Here is an 18,959-nt window from a genome sequence, read left to right on the forward strand (position 1 = left end):
CACTAAAATCATGTGCCGACCAACTTCCAGGGTTTTTACTGGACATCTTCAACCTCTTCCTGCAGCTCTCTATGGTCCCCACCTTGCCTGAAATCCTCTATCATCGTGCCTGTTCTCACAAAAAACAGCCATCACCTGTTTCAGTGATTACATCCTGTTGCTCTGATCCCTGTCATCATAAAGGGCTTCGAGAGGATCCGCCTGAAACACATCAAAGACACCTTCCCTGGTGGCCTGGACAGCCCACAGTTCACCTATAGGGAGAATCGCTCTAAAGAGGATGCTGTCTTGCTGGTAATTCAGACATTTTGTGTCTCAGTGTGACAGTGTGGTATGGACAACGTAGGAGAGGAAGGACTTAGCACAGGCAGTGAGGGCAGCACAGGGGGATGTGAGATGCCATTTACAGGACCTAGGCACAGTCTATGCTGCATGAGTCCAGATTAGGGTCAGACATATTGGCAGATCCATCCACCTGGGCGATTCACTGTTTGTCCAACTTCCACCAGGGAAACGATTCGGGAACTTTAAATCTAGTATATAGTCTGTTACATGTTACAAACGCTCTACTGGTTACAAAGGTTTCTGATCTGATGTAAATCATTTATACTGTATCTCACTTGCAGATGTGTATACGCACACTTCAATCTGTCAAGGATTGTCCATTTAGACACATATATATGCAAATTGCACAATTCAGCAACTAAATTTATTGCACAGTATTGTAGACTATCTAACTTTGAGCCAGATAGCAGTTTGAGTCTTATAAATAAGTCTGTTAGCTGCTAAAGACAACATGCACGCTTAAGCTCCTCAGGGAGTGTTTGCCAGTACGATCAAGTTAAAAATGTAAATAAATGGAAAAATCTTGTCTTATGTGTATCTATGAGCATTCTGACCCAGTGTCTGCCTCATCAAAATTTCATTAGGGTAATAAGTAATGACAATAAAGCTTTATTAAATAACTTGTACATTTAAAGATGCATTTATTTCATAGGACACACACGTTTAATATTTTCTAGTTTTATCCCTTTTAACACTGCGTAATTTTTTCCCAGTTCACTGTAAACCTAAAAAGCAAAAATGTGTTTCTATTGTTATTGTAGAAAAACAAACAATGTGCACTCTAATGATGGCATAAAAAAAAATATATTCTGTGGTGGATTATTCACAGAGAAATCACATTACCTTGCTTATTCAGCAGTTAGTTTCATGCCATTACAGGCTAATTGTGATGAAATCCCAGAATCAGGAAATATCAGCTTCCACACTGACCACCAGCCCCTCTTTGTATTCAGTTTGTTCAGAAAGATTGGACTATCAATATTGGTAGAAGGTGATCCTCATTTCAGTAATCCTAAACTCCTAATACAGATTCTGTACACGGCCATTGATTTCAAGCGCTTATTTTTGTTCATTTTGATTTAAATTTGAACACTGAAGTAAATTCTAACTTTCTAATTTAGTGAGATGCACCTATAGATAAAAAGACACAAAACCATTTATATATTCAAGAGTTTTATTTGACGTTCAAATTTTCTTTTACAACATAATTGGCATTGCTGTAATGTTTTCTGTAAGGAAGAAAAAAAACAAAAAAACAAAACAAAAAAACAAAAACAGAAAAGAGTAATACCAGGACAAATTGTTGAATATTTTCTTTTAAATGGAAAGGAGAAACCGATTTCAGTTCTATACCATCTATACACCGTAATACACAATCCGTTAAAAATATTAAGTACTTAGCCAACCTGAGCTACAAGCAGATAGATAGAACAGCAATAATGACGACAGGACAGGAGACGGGTGTATGCAGTGTTGGTGATGCATTTAGTGATCCTTTAGCACTGACAGGTATCTGATGAGGACATAACACATACAGCAGTAATAGTAGCAGTACAGGTAATGTTACATAAAAGGCAAACTTTATATATCATGGATTTAAACTGGTTGCACTGTGACTGCCTAAATCAGCTTTTACTCGACACAGTAACATATATTCAGCAGTGTGAGGCAGTTATAAACCCTAATCCTGACGTGAAAAGGCAATACAATCACCAGATTGTTCAGAAGATTCTCAGATGTTTGGAGGAGGCAGGGGGTTTTAGAGGAAGTACAGAAGAAAAAGTCCTCCCTCCATAACACTTAAAGGCAAAAAAAAAGAAGAAAAAAAAAAGAAGAAGTGCAAAACCACAAGTGTTTCAGATCGGCTTTTAAATTAACAGCCAATTACATCATATATTTATTTAGTTCTGCTAGGGCGCAAAAGGAAAGCGAGCAGAAAGCAGAGGAAGATATTTGGGATGCTGTGTCTCGGGATTAGCCAACATCGTCTCACAACACAGAGCTGGCTGTGAGGGTTCTGGAGTCCATTCAGATTTCCTATTTGCACTCTGAACATGGCTCCACCGCCTCGCCCTGTCAGTGGGAGTCGAGGGGGGGGGGGGGGGGGCAAAGCCTGGCAATCATGACGCAACACCAGAGTTCACTCACCACCAAGTCATGGGGCGTGAGGTCACAAATTTCCTTCTCTTATGTGATTTGACTGCACTGGATTTGTCATCGTTTTATATACGAGGGAGCGCTAGTGTATTAATTTATGTACTAAGTGGGGAGGGGGGAAGGGACATACATCCATGTGCAGCATACAGCGTGAGGGGCGGTGTCAGTGGAATGAGCGGTGTGTAAGGAAGACCAGTGGGGGAATCGTTTTCCCCCGGGAGCGAAGGCTGATGAGATGCAACGGGGGGGGGGGTGAGGACATGATGACAGAGGATGGTCCAGTTCGTCACTCAGCAGCTGCAGCTTTCTGCAGAAGGTTTGGCTCTGTCGTTCCTGTCCAGCTTTATGGGCTCCGGGAATTCGTTATACAACTCCACCTCCGTCTCCTGTGAAGCGTTCAAACAGAAAAATAAAAAGGGATGCCATCAATCATCTTCCATTAACAGCACGAATAAATACTGAACTGTTGGATTTAAGATTTTCAAACTTGTTTTTTTTTATCTTCTTTTTATCTGTAACTCACCTGTTTTAGAGCGTTGCGTGCAATTGTCTGGAATGCCTGTTCTACGTTTATGGCTTCTTTGGCGCTGGTCTCAAAGTAGGGGATGTTGTTCTTACTCTGACACCAAGCCTGAGCTCTTTTAGTGGTCACCTGAACACACAAAGGAGGAGAAAAAGTGAAAATTCATCACCGGCGACACGGACATTTTCTATATTAAAGAACCAACAGTCATAAAATAGATGCTGCTGAGTCTCTGTAACCGAATCATTAACCGTAAGGGATCAGAATAACCATGGAGGTAAATCAATGAGGCTGTTCATTCTGTGAACAAACAAGTGGCCCTTACTTATGGATGAAGGCAGCAAATATTGTACATGCCGGTTACAGCACAGTCCCTTCTGAACGTCTAAAGAAAACGGGGCAACGATACTAGGAAGAACGGTGTACTGTGAGTAAAAGGTTTTGCCGGCAACCCCAGACACCGGAAAGAGCAGCATCTTGGTTCCAGACAAAGAATGTCAACACCTCGGCCTTTATCCAACAGAGAACCTGGGCTGAGATCCAACATGGCGTTGCTAAGGCAAAACCAAGGAATGCAGAGGAACCGTGGGCTAGAAGGCCTGTTGATAGGAACCAAGCTCTCCAGATGGGAAGCGGTGCTGCTTACGCCTCTGAATATTAGCTCAGCCACCCGCAGGAGGCTAAAGTACTTCAAGTACTTTTCAGTTTATTCAGCAAATGTTCGGGCATTTAGATTTAAAAAAGAATAAAAACTATTTTAACAACCAATTTGTTCCCCCCCCCCTCCCTCACTTTTTGTAAAGTGAGAAATTTGATTGAAAATGTATGTATCAAGTCAAACAAAAGCTATTTTAAGAATTTTGAGCTCCCTCTCTCTCTCTCTAGATATACAGGACTGTCTCAGAAAATTAGAATATTGTGATAAAGTTCTTTATTTTCTGTAATGCAATTAAAAAACATGAAATGTCATACATTCTTGATTCATTACAAATCATTGTTTTAATATCGCTAATTATGGCGTACAGCTGAAGAAAACTCAAAAATCCTATCTCAAAATATTAGAATATTTCCTCAGACCAAGTAAAAAAAAAATTATAACAGCAAAACAAAATCAAACATTTGAAAATGTCCATTAATGCACTCAGTACTTGGTTGGGAATCCTTTTGCACAGATTACTGCGTCAATGCGGCGTGGCATGGAGGCAATCAGCCTGTGGCATTGCTGAGGTGTTATGGATGCCCAGGATGCTTCAATAGCGGCCTTTAGCTCATTTGCATTGTTGGCTCTGGTGTCTTTCAGCTTCTTCTTCACAATACCCCACAAATTCTCTATGGGGTTCAGGTCAGGGGAATTGGCAGGCCAATCAAGGACAGTAATGCCATGGTCAGTACACCAGTTACTGTGAGAATCTTATGTCGTCTCTTAACCACTACCATACTTGTGATTTAGTTTACTGAACCAAGCTGAGTGTTTTTCAAGGCTCAGGAAACCCTGCAGTGTTTCAAGTTAATTAGACGATTCAAGTGATTAGTTGAATAGCCTACTAGTTTACTTTTTCACGATATTCTAATATTTTGAGATAGGATATTTGGGTTTCTTAAGCTGTAAGCCATAATCAGCGATATTAAAACAATAAAAGGCTTGCGATGTTTCAGTTGATTTGTAATGAATCCAGAATGTATGACATTTCATGTTTTTTAATTGCATTACAGAAAATAAAGAACTTCAGTCCTGTATATCAAAAAAACAGTCTCCCATTATTTTGAACACAACTGTATATTTAGCATTTACCGTTTTTACATCAGTATGTGTCAAATTCCCGTTTGTTATTAAACTTCTGAATAGATGCTCACCAAATGCAGGAATGTCTATGTACTCAAAACTGAAACGACAAACAGGCCCTTCAAACAAACAAAAAAAAAAAAAACCCTGCATATTAATAAAAAAGGTAAAGCGTTACTAGCGCTGAAGGAAGAGGAGCCCAGACCAGCAGTGACCAGAGCCGGCCTTACGGACGACATCATGACCTCTCCGCTATTGCAGAACGTCAACATGTTGTAGTCATTCCCCATCTAATAATAATAGTATCATCCTACTTTTCCCCCTACATAGGCATAATGGATATGTGCAAACCATTGATTCTTGAATCGATCAAACACACCGAAGACTTGAGCAGACGGAGGATGTTATTCCTGCCGACCCGAGACGACTGACAGCAAGGAATTACAGTGTGAGGACAAATCCACTCGCCTGTATCCGTTCTCTCTCTCTCTCTCGTCTGACAACAAACTGCAACTATTCAATTTTCCTTTAAGATCATTCAAATATTGCTCATTTTAGTTTATATTTTGTTTGCTTATGAATCAACTCAACTCTTACATGTTGCAACGGCACCAGGTCTATGTAACGTGCTTTACTTTCTCACCAGGTGCTCTAATACGCCAGAAAAGAGTAACAAGTTTCACGCCTTCATAGGTCAGAGTTTGGAGTGCGCTCTGAACTAGTACAACCGTACGTAGAGAGAGGATCAAACATGAGAAACGCACACGTGATGGCAGCGGATTTGCAGCGAGTTTACTGTACATCAGCCTCAGAGTGAGCATTAGACACTGTCTGAGGAATGAGGAACCAATAACGACCTGTCTGTTCTCCAGGTCGATCTTGTTGCCTAGCACCACGAAAGGGAAGTTCTCGGGATCTCGGGGGCTGGCCTGGATTAGAAACTCATCCCTCCAGCTGTCGAGCGTCTTGAAGGTGTTGGGCGCGGTCACGTCGAAAACCAGCACGCAGCAGTCTGCCCCGCGGTAGAACGCTACGCCCAAAGACTGAAACCTTTCCTGGCCAGCTGTGTCCCAGATCTGAAAAAACACAAAAAACAAAAACAGGCTCAATTAATGCCATCTGACTGAGGCTTTTAAACAAGGAAGTTTTTCAGTATTTCTATCATTTCTGTTGCCTTTACTGTCACAAAATGAGTAATTAAGTTCCAAATATACCTGCATCGTAACAAGCCGGTCGTCCACCATTACCTCCTTGGTGAGGAAATCTGCCCCTATTGTTGCTTTGTACTGGTTACTAAACTTTTTGTTCACGTACTGGTTCATTAGGGAGGTCTTTCCAACTCTGAGGAGACAGCAGAAGGCAGATCATTACAGAAGAACAAAAACACGACAGCTAAACTTCATGTGCCTGATTTATTTAATCCGTGCCAGCAGGTTAACCCAAATAAGGCATAAATATACCAAGATCAGGGATGCAGGATATACATCTGACCGATAAAATATTCGGCCAATGTGGTGGAATTTTATATCGGCCCGATAAGTAAATTCTTCCGATAAAAATAGCCGATAAATTAATTAAATATTGTGGAATTTTATTCAGCCAGAGTAGCCCCAAAGTGGGACAAGACCTGTGGATTTTGTGTTCCTTACTATCAGGATGTTTAAGGGATGCTCTTTGTATTCTAAATTGATTTGTGTCTTTTGTTATTAAAAGCAAATTACAACTTTTTTGTGTGATGGTATAAAAAAAAATAAATCATTTGAAGAGCCAAAACCTTTTGTTTGCTGTTATAGATAAACCAGAGCTACTAAATAATTTGTTTTTCATAGCACAAGCAACAGATTATGCAAAAAATATATTGAATATGAACTTATCGGTATCGGAATAGATATCGGCCATGAAAAATCAGAAAATTATCGGTTATCGATATCGGTTGAAATTTTTAATATCGTGCATCACTAACCAAGATACAATCAGCTTTCATGTCCAGGAACTTCTCCAAAGACATTTTAGTTTGTGCAATTTGTGCAGCTTCTGTAAAGCGCAAATGGCATTAATAAATTGATTTTCTTACTTAAAAGGAACTACCTGAATTTATTTTTGTCTGATTAATGTATTATGAGGTAAAAGACTTAATTTGATATTAGTTGACTAAATGCGTGATCGAGCCAGTCCAGGTTTTTTTTTTGGTAGGAATAAGCAGCGAACTGGGGACAACCAGGGACGACTTTCTCTGCCAGTGGCAGAACGAGGCGTGGAGCCGTTGGTAAGCAGCAGCTCCTCCAGCAGCGTGCACCACAGGGGGATGTAAAAAGAACAGCATGGCACGCATGTAACTGTTGACCATTCAAATAAAGTCTCATTTTCCCCAGACGTAGCCATTTATGTCAGAGAAAACGAAGAAAAGTCCCTCAACAAAGCCCCGTTTCCTTCAGCGGATTGCAGACGAGCTTGAGCTGCGTGTTTAGTCTGGTGCATGTCGAGGGTTTCTCGTCAAACTAAATACAAATGAATAAAACTAAAACTGTTTTATTAATTAACGTCAAACTAAACTGTTCTCACTCACAAGTCAAATTTGTGCAGAATCGCGTATTGTTCCTTTAAGACCTGAAGTAGGTTTGAACAAACTTTACCAGATTTATGTGCATTTTAAAAGCTGAACGACCACTCAGGTACGGTGCACTCTTGCTACATGAAAGGGACGCAACAATAAAACATCTGCATGCAAATTTGTTTGATGTCAAATCAGTTGAAGGAGCAATAAGCGAAATCACATTATTTTAGATAAATCTAAAAAAAAAATTGTGATGTGAAATACTAAAAGGTATGTTTTCAGATGGAGTATGGTCTGACATCACACACCTTCTTGTTCTCCTTGTTTACAAAGCCGGGGACTGTGTGTGTGTACGTCCATGTCAGTGCTTAGCCCCTCCCTGCTCATAAAATACCACCGCCGCGTTCAACCTGTAGACCATCAGGACCCGTTATTACACAAAAAAAAAAAAACCCAAAAAAAACAACGTTCTTTGGCGAAGCAGTTGTCAGATAAGGAAAGAGACAGAACGTGGATTAACATCAGCCTCACGTTTCCAAGGTGGAGAGCATTTCAGAGCAGAAGCAGCTGCAGTCTGACTCAGAGCTAGCTTTTCTCCTCCAGGCGAGTAACAACATGAAGTCAAATCTTTGTTTTTGTTGGTGTTACAGTCTTGTTAGACTTGTGTTGCTATGCTGATTCAATTCAACAGTGCTACATCTATGGCAGGTGGGTTAATTGTTGGAGTTTTGACCAGCGATGGGCCAGGCGTTACCGTTATGCTGGTAGCCCAGCTAACACAGTTAGCATTGTTTAATGCAGCCCGGTGGGCTTGTGAGCTGCCCACCGTGATCCTGGTGTTCATTCAGGGCATTCTGTTTTTGACAAAAAACGTAAAATTGCAACATATAACTGGTCTGGTGCTTAGATCTTGGAGGTGGAAAGAGGAGTGGCTTGCCATACATTTTGTTTTGGTCTACAGACGGTGTTCAACAACCTAGAGGTGAAATTTCGCTTATTGCTCCTTTAAGGTTCAATTTCCCCATAAACAGTTATGTTATTAAAAGCAACCGATTTGCACCAATATGCATGTGCAGGTTGCAAGAGAATGCGTGCGTCTCAATTGGGGGGGGGGGGGTTCAAACGGCATGAATGGGTGAATGAATGACTGTAGTGTAAAGCACTTTGTGGTGGTTGGACTTGATAATGCGCTATACAAATAAAAAAGTAACCATTTCATTCTTTCTGGTGCTGAAGCAAAACAAGGAGATTAAAATTATTTTATGCAAGAGAAAATGATCTGGAGTGAGGCTTATAAAAGATAGCACGGTATTTCTCTTTATTGCCTAGCCCTAATGTATGAATGCAACAATAACACAAGATAAGATGAAAGAAATCCACCCAATGAAGTGTCGACTTAGCTTTTAAATCTAAAAACAGTGACATCAACTTGTCATGAGCATGTTACTCTTGTTTTATAAAAAGGTGACAAAAACAACGTTCCCCCTGCGTAGAAGAACATCATCTACATCAGGCTCAATTCCACCGACTGCATGTGTGTGAATAAATAAGGCCAAATAACAATCACTGAGTGGCAGTAGAAGATGAACAGTCTGCAAAAATTCAACAACTTTGAGAAAAAAAAGAAGAGATAAAACAATAATGTTGGCAAGCATAGACATTGTTTTAGTGAAAACAGCTGAGCAGTCAAGGTCTAAGTAAATACTGAATCAACAGTATTTATTAAAAAAAATAATCAGAGAAGAAGCGCTGATGAAAACCGGGGGAATGCTTATGTGCAATGATTTGTAAAGACAGTCGAGGTCCATCAAACACCTCGATTCAAACTGTCTCTAAACTTAATCTCTAGCAGAGTAAATTAAAAAGAAGCCCTTTTCTGATTTCTGATTTCCCCGTTTAGCCCAATCAAACATTAATGCCTACATGTGCTACCGTTTATCATTTAAACGGAAAACTAAACGTAAAACCTGAAGAAATGTTTCAGTTTTGATAGAAAATAGAAGCGAAGTCAGTAACCCAGTATTGTCACTGCTTGACGCAGCAGCCATCTTTAAAAACAAGTGACCAATTCCCGACAGGTCGGCAGATAAGAGGCCACAGCGCCGTCAGAGGGAGCAGGCGGTGAACTCTGCCTGGATACAGCTTATGACTGCAGCCGACGGCAAAGAGGAAGCGGCACCGAGCAGAATCCATCCAGAAACACAAGCAACAAAAAAGTTTCCCAAACTATATTTAGCACGGGTCTGTGATCTCCTTCACACTGCTGGATTTGGCATGAAGAAGAACAACAGGGCGTGTTGTGACTCACCCAGAATCTCCCAGGATGATGACTTTAAGGAGCACTTTCTTCCTAGACGTCATTGTTCAGCTGCAGGAAGAAAAAGCACAACGGTTAAACTTTTTTTATATAGCCCCATAGAGCGCAGAGGCTGTGAAATTCACACAAACGTACGGCTAACTCGACGAGGACTGGCCTATTGGGAAACATTGACTCCGGCTTTCATGCTCCCACAGCAGTAAAGTTTGAATGCGACTCATTCTAGTCATGTGCTTCCCGAGCGGTTGAGACGATCACGAGGGGGCGGAGTGCGCCTCTCTCCCCTTCCCTCTTCCAGTGGCACACAACAGGAAGTTGGCGCAGAGGGTCAACCCTTGCCTGTAATATATTATATATATATATAACCTGATAACGAGCATATTACTCCCAGTACGCATCAAAGCAGGGAATAACGACGAGAGGCGATCTGAAATGCTTTAACGCAGCGAAGCGACAGTCTCACCTGACAATTCAGATTTATTTCCAAGAACTACAAGATGAATGAAGAACTGAGCTTCAGGTTCTCTGATAGAGGCATAGAGTTTTCAATTTCACTGAACAATAAATTTGACCATTTCTATATCAAAGCACATCTCCAATCTTAATCTGATTTTAGAGTGAAAATAGAAAAGAAAAAGGTTGGAAGTTTATACCCTTAAAACTGAAAATGGAGTTTTATGTTTTATTGCACTTACTAGAATGAAAATCTGAATTTCTGAGTATTTGAGTATCTGCCGACTACAGATCAATGGCCAGCTGGTTAGTAAACCTTCAGACATCTTGTTTAAGCTCGTATTTAGAGGATGGTCTGTTAAAACGCACATAGCAGCTTTAAATGTGTGCAAAAACAATTTAGTAGTTTTGAGATAAACTATTGCCCAAACTGTGGTTTATTTAACAAGCAACGGTAAATGTGACTTGAAGTAAAAATGATAAAAAAATAGCCTGTGTTAGAGAATGCATTACCGACGTAGGCAATATCAATTACTTCTTAAAACTGTCTTTAAATTGCACAATATGAGATGCGTCAATCAAGTTGTTTTACATTGGTAAGTTAGGAATCTGTTATACAACAGCGTATAGATATAAAGCACAAACTAGATCATGAAATAATAAAGTAAAAAAAATTAAAAAAACAGGAAATTAATTATTATTATACTCTGGCGTTTGACCAAGAAATATAAAATCAGCCATTCAATAAGTTGTACAGTAAAGAACTAAATTAAGTCAGAAACAGGTCAGAAAGAGAAACCTGACCAAATTCCTTGAATGCATCAAAACTAAGAACTGCTACTATTCTCAGTCTCCAAACACACCAACCACTGACGCCTTATTCAAGTTTCATAACAGATTATCTTTTAATTCCTTCATTTTCTCTACCAACTCAATAGTTTATGTGTTCCTCAAGGGAAAAAGCAAAGGAGCTGGTCAAATGGGCATCAGCGGGTCAGGCCTGTTAAACCTCCTGGAAAAGCTACGCACAGCCCAGAGGAGTACGGTCCAGCCTTCAGGGACTAGCTGTGAAAACACGTCCTTCCAAAAAAACACAAGAGACTAAATAAACCACTGTTCTAGAAACGTCTGCCGTCTCTATTCAGACTTTTGGGGGATTCAGGGTGAGTAAAGTGTCGCTCCATTCCTTGTGAAAAAAAAACAAAAAAAGCACAGCTAAGTTTCTCTGTCTGCATGCACATTCTGTGAGAAAAGCCGTAGCTGCTGCACACCGTAACGTCCGGCGCCGGTTTTTCCCAGGAGTCAACAGGATTTCTATTCCAGATACATAAAGGGTGTGTATTTCCACATCTTATCCAGAGACGTTTTTAAACAGCCGTTATTATTCTCAGTTTGAGACCCATCAACAAACAGCTCGGTCATTAGTATTCAAGGAAATAATTGTTTGCTTCAATCTTTTTTTAGGCCATAAAACACAATGACGGGTGTTTTAACAGCAAGGCTCCCCGCTTCCCGCCAGCGCCCCAAACTGGCTTGCTTTTGTGTGCAAACGGGGGTTTTAGACCAAGACGTTTTATTTGAAACATATGAATCAAAGATTGGCTTAAACGAGACAAACCCTTGAGCGGCGGCCCCCTGAGAGCAGCAAAGTACATTTGTGTTTTATCTGAAGTGGATAAGCGTGGCACTCCAGTCCCAACATTCCTGTCACGCAGCGGAGAGCTGGAAACAACAGCCAGCACCTGAAGTAAAGGTGTGGCCAAACCACAGTCACATGATCAGAGGAGAAACGGATCAGCTGAGCAAAGGCAATTTACTTAGAAAGAAAAGTCATTGTGACGAAGCCGATGACCCGACGTTATTCAGACATGAAAACATCACCCTGGCGACAGATCGGTGACAGGAAATCACATTTTATCTACTGCTTAAAGAGATTTGCACAGTATAGCAAATTAATCTGTACAAAAGTTACTAACTAGTTACTTTAGATCCACGCAGTACGGTGCAAAGTAGCTGTTAAAACGCGTCCAATCGCACCAGAACTTTCCAATATTACATAACTCCTCATGGAGTCAAATGGAGAAACGTGCTGAAAACTGTGACACGGTGAACTTGACCAAAGTAATTCCTCTCTGACTGCATGTTTAAGACAAGAGCAGATAAAACCCACTCGCGCTGATATGGGGAATGAATGCCCACACGTGGGATTAAATACAGATTTCCAAGGCAAAGTTCAATGTATTTCCCTTTGTCTCTGCGTCAGATCATTATTAGGACTTCTGGTTGGTTTTTATAGCTGCAGAACAAAAAAAAAAACTAAGAAAAAAATAAAAGCACAGACATCAGTTTCTAAGCTAACACACAACCAAGAACTAGGCACAACCAAATCTAGTCCTAAAGACTTATTTTACTTTATTAATTTGTATTTAGTTTGTCTTTAGTTTAAAAAAAAAAAAAAAGTATTATTTCTCAGTCCAGGAAGTAACGCAATGCTGATACCTGTGTCCAGTGACAATAAACCTGTATTACCTTCTACACTTGAAGCGAAATGACATTACTAAATAAGAAAAATGTTTTTTTTACATCAAAAGGTGCAATATTAAGCAAGAGAAACAGAAGAAAGAGCAGAAAATTCAGGCCATGTTAACCTTGTGGACTGAAAAAAACAAAGTCAAGCAATAATGGAAATTCTGGCCATTCCAAGCCATCGGCTGGTATGTAGAGTCACACTCTGGTATTGGGTAAACTACAAGAAGTCGATTACGTTTTGGAAAGTTTGTCGATGACAGCAGTCAATCATTAAGTAAACGGTCAGCCAATCTAAAGTTCAAATTTAGATTTTCTTTATTTAAATCCAAAAAGACGAAACAGTGGGCACTGTGACAGCAGCTGTTTCTTTTGTTTTTTTTTATGAGTAAGTAACAAAACTTTCACAATTATTCCACAGACACCTGATGGTTCTTTTTAATAATACTTGGATTAATTATCACTGTTAAATCGGCACAACGTTGATTAACCTGGCCTGCTGTGAACTGCAAAAGGAGGAGGAAGCAGACTTTAACAACTTTATTTACAAACTACAATCATTTGTGACGTATGACACTGTCATTTGAGTTTTAATTGCTTGATTAGTGACAATATTTCTGGTATTCTTCATAATAAAAAGAGAATTAAAAAAAAGGAAATTCCATGTAACGTCTAAAGTATATGCTGATCATTTGTGATTTTTGGTCAAAACTATTCCACGTAAAACGAAAGCGATAAATGATCTATAGATTTTTTTTTTTTAAATCTACATGCATATGATCTTGGTTTCGCCTGAAAGTTATTTTATGTCCACTTTGTTTAAAAAAAAAATTGGTTTAATCAAATCAAACAAAATGCCATGCGTTTTAAAATAAGAACTCTTCCCAACAGTTTCGCTCCCTTTTGTTTGTTTTATGGTATCTACTGATAAACCGGAGCTGCCTACAGTCTAACATTCAACACACCGCTAAAAGCACGCGCGTCGCTATGGGTGTGTTTAGGTTTTAAACATGGGCGGTCCTAGACAGGGGCCAACAAGGGCCAGGGCCCCCTGTACTGAAGACACCATTCAGAATCAATTTCTTTGGATGATGTGTGCTGGAACAGAAATTGTAACTGGTTGATCCCTTGGGCCCATTTATTTATTTTAACTTTACATTTTTAATTTAATAATAATAATTTTAAAATTAAAGCGTTGCACGTTTGATTTCAGCCGTATTGAGACAGGATCACAGTTCTTAGGGGTCTACAACCTGCAGGTCCAGATAAGCATGTGGCTCTTTGGCTCTGTAGCTCACTTAATATAACAAATTATTAAATTTTGCCAAGTGTTCCCAGTTTTAATTTTTTTTTTTTTTTTCAGTCCCCCCATGACAAAAAAAAAAAAAAAACAACAACACTGGCCCCACCCTGGCCCCCCTGGTAAATTTGGTCTAGATCCGCCACTGGTTTTAGAAAGGAAAACAAAAGTAACAGAGCAGGAGATCTGTTCAGTTTCACCAACTTAGTAGCAAACGTGGCTATGTGTGCATCACTTGCATACAAATATGCTGTAATTTAAAAGTCCACTTAAAGAGTCAATGCCAATTTCATTTTTTTAAAAAAAAAAAAAGAGGCAAAAATACCCAACCGATCTAAGCCAGAGAAAGCTAAGATCAAAGCAGACGAGCCGTACCTGCATAGCCGGAGAGCCATAAGCGAAACAAAAAGTGCTTTTTCACAGAACACCAGCGGCAAGTTTCAGCTGTCTGGCAACGCAAAGACAAACATGAGAACCCGGCTGTCAGCTGACGGGCCCAGCGTCGACCCTTGTCCGCCTAAAAGACTCCTTGCTTCCTGTGGCATATGATCCCAAATCAGCCCATCGCTTAGAAATCTGCGACGAGCCCTCCCTCTCCCTCCTGCCACAGAAATTGGCCATTTTAAATATTCCCATGTAAGCAAATAAACAACCATCGCGCCACAGCCATGATAAAGGGATTTTTTGCGGTCTTCGCCGGCTCTTCTTCCTTGTTAGAATCGACCCAGACCGAAACAAATGCCGGCCTTTTTTTTTTCCCCCTTTTACCAACCAGCTTCTCGAAAACACACACACACACACACACACACACACACTGCACCACCATTAACGGTTTCAACATCAGGGTGGACCGGACACCAAGCTGTCTGGGCACAGATTAAAACACACGGACGATCTGTGAAGCCTAAAAAAAAAAAAAAAAACTTACCTTAATGTCGGGGGGGACGCTCTGGAGAGGCGACTAGCGGGCCGTACGGGAGCCGGGCTGCGCGCTAACTAGCTGTTATTGTTCAGGACAGCTAGCCGAATTAGGCGTTACGTTAGCCAGCTAGCTCCCCGGAGCTCGACTTGTCGGCCGGCGTTAATTGGGCACCGAGTCGCCTCAAAAAAAAACCCGCACCCCCAGAAATGCGCTTTCCTTGGCGAAGACAGCTAAAAAAAAGCGATGCGTGCCGTTAACCGACGAGCTAATGGTACAAATAAAAAGTTCTAAATTTGGCACTGTGCTAGAGAGCTAGCCTTCTTGTCTCCCAATCAGCTAACTACCTACTACCCCAACCTATGATCTGGCTTCTCCTTTCACTTCCTCCTCTGCGATCACGTCGTTGTGTGACGTCAGACGCAGCCCACCCCTGTCACGAGAGCTCAAACAGAACTTTGTAAAAGATATATACATATTTTTTGACAGTAATTAAATTGTTGGCGTTTCACTGTATGGTGGAAAACTTATTGATATGAAGGTGCATTTTCTTTTTTTACTAAGATAAAGAATAAATTAGTGCTAAAATCTACAAAACACGGAGGCCAGAGCGGTTATCAAGTGTTGACAAAATAGAGCTCACTCTGTTAGAAACACAACCACTGATGTGTGTCATAACCCACCGGGCTCCATGCATGACCAGGGGATCTTTTGGCTGTCTATCTTATCTCTATAACTCATGCACTGTTATACATGAATGCATTCAAATGAACATGTCAATGAGTGGATATCTTTTTTTGAGAACTTTGAAATAAACTTTTATTTTATTTTCTTTTTTTTTACCTGGCAAACTTAAAGTGATCGGTCAACTTTTTTTCAACCGAGTAATAAAAAAATGGATGTACCTCGCATTTTAATAGAGAAAACTTTGGATATTTAACCCAGAAAAGAGGTGTTGGGCATTCACATAGAGTCTTTGCAGTCTGGATAGGGATCCTCTCGATAATATATGACTCACGCCTAGATTTAATCGTGACTGTAATGTCTTTTGCTTTGCTTTAAACAAAAGAATATAAACTCAAAGTGTATCAACAACCTCTAAAACTAAATTAAGGTGGGTTTTTTTTACCAATGGGCTGCTGACAGTAGAGCCGAGCAAAGGAGTAAAGCTACAGTTCAGTGCATCCTGCAGTTTCTCTCACACCTCTGTCTAAGTAGCAAATAGCATGTTCTTTTTTTTATTCACATGACTGAATATTTTGTCAGCTAATGTGCTTGAACAGTATCAAATAACTTCTTTTTGCTTTACAAGTGAACACAACTACACACATAGTGAAATAGGGTCCCTTTGCATTCAAAATGTCAGACTCTTTTTGCCATCAGACATCAAAGACATCAAAAAGTGTGGATGAGAGTTGCTGTTTTGGGAATTCTTCTGTTATAAAATAAATTGTACTTGAACAAAGACCATAGGAAAGAATTTGACAAATATGGGAAAGCTTTGTGTTCTATCAGAATCGGTGGCTCCTGTGGGACCAGAGTGATTCTCCAGCTATCGAACTGCTATATCATTAAGTAAAAATCTAGCTTTGAAATCAGTATTGATGCAGTATTTTCTGTGTTGCAAAGAGCAAAATAAATTTTAAATTTGTCTGTTTTTACAGATCTAATTTTCTGCTGTAGGCTAGACTAAGAATGCTGTGAAGAATGGAGAGAAATGTTTTACACTGATATACTACTTTTCATAAACAGTGAGTTACTCAGAATTGTTTTTAAACTAAAATCATTCCTGATCTGCCTCTCTGCAGTATTGTTAATCAATTTTAATTAAGAGTCTTCAACCACAATGGGCTTTGTTCCTCATCCAATGAAAAGGGAACCCCATTCACGTGAATAGTCGTGTTTCACTTTGTTTGCATGCTCTACGCACACGTGCTGAAGCTGCAAATTAAGTTTCATCTGAATGTAGATGCTGCAGTGACTAACACAACATGCAGTCAATTCTTACAGGGATTTATCTATAAATGTGTAATTATGATAGCAGACAAAAAAAGAATTTGCCAAACTGAAAGCCATTTTTTTCTTAAATTCAATATACTTGTGAACTGCTACTGAAACACGTTGCTTTACAAGAGCTTCTACTATCTTACTATTTACACTCACCTGATGTGGACAGGTGCTTGGGAACCACCCATGGCCAAAACATGATAGCTGTCCTAATTTGTGAGTCAGAATGAAATCGGCAGGAGACATAAAGGTCTTGTTTGTCCAAAAACCCTGTTTTTATCTGGTGCTGTTGTCTGTTTTTAACAGTGACACAACTCAACAAACACACTACCTCCAACACTCTGAAGGAGAAATTACATGGCGTCATTTTACAATGTGGCACCGTTAAAACTTCCCTGCACTTACTTTTGTTAAATCGTGATTCTCACTTTGTAAAACAGTTTCTCCTTTTGTAGCAATAATACTGTATACGGTTTTCCAGTTTCTGACCAGCAAGACCTGTTTTCAATTATTATTATTTTTTACAAAGGAACAGTTGAAAAGTGGTAGGATTAATCCCCCTGTCAAAATGGTGCTCTAATTCTAATAATATTATTTCACTTCTATGTGTGTAAATATGCTGGCCATGTTCTGGTTAGTTGAATGCAGTCTTGTTCATTGCAGTGATTTGTCATCATGTTACACAAAAAAATGTAAATAGTTTTCACCACTAGAGGTCAGTGTCAGTTCAAACACCAGTTTTCTTTTAATAGACCAGTTATACTTCAAAGGGCTTTAACATGCCTGGGGGAAAAAAAGTAGACTCCTGCATCTGATGAATTAGCAGCAAAGGCATGATCCAGCAGGGCATAAACAGACCCTAACACACAAAATCAGACAAACTAATATATTTAGTCTTTGTGTCAGTAGAAAAATAATACAGCCTAACCTGTGCTAGGCTGCAAAAGAATGCATTGTTTGCCCAGGACATCTTATGTGAGCTTGAAGAGCAGCAGTATGTGTAAATGTGGCAACTTTTCTGTAGTTACTAACTTATTCTGCATATAAATGTAGGAAACGATGTTATAAACCCCTCATAAGAAGCATTGTCTGCAGATCTGTCCTTATTTTTTCCGTTTGGGGGAGTTTGGTGGTATACCAGGACGCTTGTTACCTGGAGAGAGTGCAAGGTCCTGGGTGTGAATCCTACCCTGGGTGCCTGAGCAAGACCCTTATCCCCTGAATGCTCCCCAGACAGTGGCAGCCTGCTGCTGCCCAAGAGGTGGGTTAAATGCAGAGGACACATATAGGAATGAACAAAGTTGCAATGACAATAAAGACAATGATGAAATGGACCATTTAAGGAATTCTAAATGCAAACATATTAATGTGCATAGTGGGCTTCAAAAAAAAAAAAAAAGAGAAAGATTTGCAAACATCTAAAGAAGATAAAAATAAAATAAAGTAAAATATTTTTAGATATTCAAAGTTGGCCTAAGATTTTCTGTCTGACCTTCTACAAATTAGTTTAAGAATATTCTTGACACCTCTTATGCACCCCCCCCCCCCAAAACAATCAAAGTTGTAAAACAAATTCAAATGACAAACTTTAACAACTTTCAGCAATGTTTATTTTAACATCGGAAAATGGAACCGAATAAAAAGATTAAAATGTGTTTATTGTTTGAGAGACTCCTCTTTTTGTGAATGTGTGAACAATTTTAACAACGCCTCTCACTGTTTGAGCAATCCAAGCCAGCAGCTAGAATCTAAAATGAATTAAATAAGAGCTAACAGAAATATGGCATTAGTATGAACCCCAAAAAAGAAGGGAAAAGGGGAACTATAATTGTTGCACTGGTGTCATGCATCCCAGCTCTGGGCTAAATATACTAACAATAAGGGTGTTGCGTTCAGGGTTGTTTAAGGTCGATGTCCTGCTGGAGAATGAACCTCGGCCTCAGTCTCATGTCTCTTTGCTGCCTCTAACATGCATTCCTAAAGAATGGACCCGTGTTTAGCTCCGACCATCTCCCCAATAGCTGTGAGCAGCTTCTTCTCCCTGTTTAAGAAAACTTGTAGCATGACTCTGCCAT

The 18,959-nt window shown here is 39.8% G+C and overlaps 1 protein-coding gene across 2 annotated transcripts; it reads right to left on the minus strand.

The window, feature by feature from the left end:
* Nucleotides 1-1,501: 1,501 nt before the first annotated feature.
* LOC105927115 (ras-related protein rab7) lies at nt 1,502-15,265 on the minus strand. Of its 2 annotated transcripts, none has more exons than XM_012863722.3 (6): nt 14,887-15,265; nt 9,671-9,730; nt 6,023-6,149; nt 5,666-5,884; nt 3,026-3,154; nt 1,502-2,888 (listed from the first exon to the last, which is right to left on the minus strand). In XM_012863722.3, exons 2-6 carry the CDS (start codon nt 9,721-9,723, stop codon nt 2,793-2,795), a joined length of 624 nt encoding a protein of 207 aa, XP_012719176.1. In that variant the 5' UTR covers nt 9,724-9,730; nt 14,887-15,265; the 3' UTR covers nt 1,502-2,792. The 2 variants fall into 2 exon arrangements, with proteins under 2 accessions (XP_012719176.1, XP_012719177.1); XM_012863723.3 differs by lacking the exon at nt 14,887-15,265 and adding an exon at nt 9,815-9,906.
* Nucleotides 15,266-18,959: the final 3,694 nt, after the last annotated feature.

This window comes from Fundulus heteroclitus, chromosome 20, assembly GCF_011125445.2.
Source record: "Fundulus heteroclitus isolate FHET01 chromosome 20, MU-UCD_Fhet_4.1, whole genome shotgun sequence".
Classification (NCBI taxonomy): Eukaryota; Metazoa; Chordata; class Actinopteri; order Cyprinodontiformes; family Fundulidae; genus Fundulus; species Fundulus heteroclitus.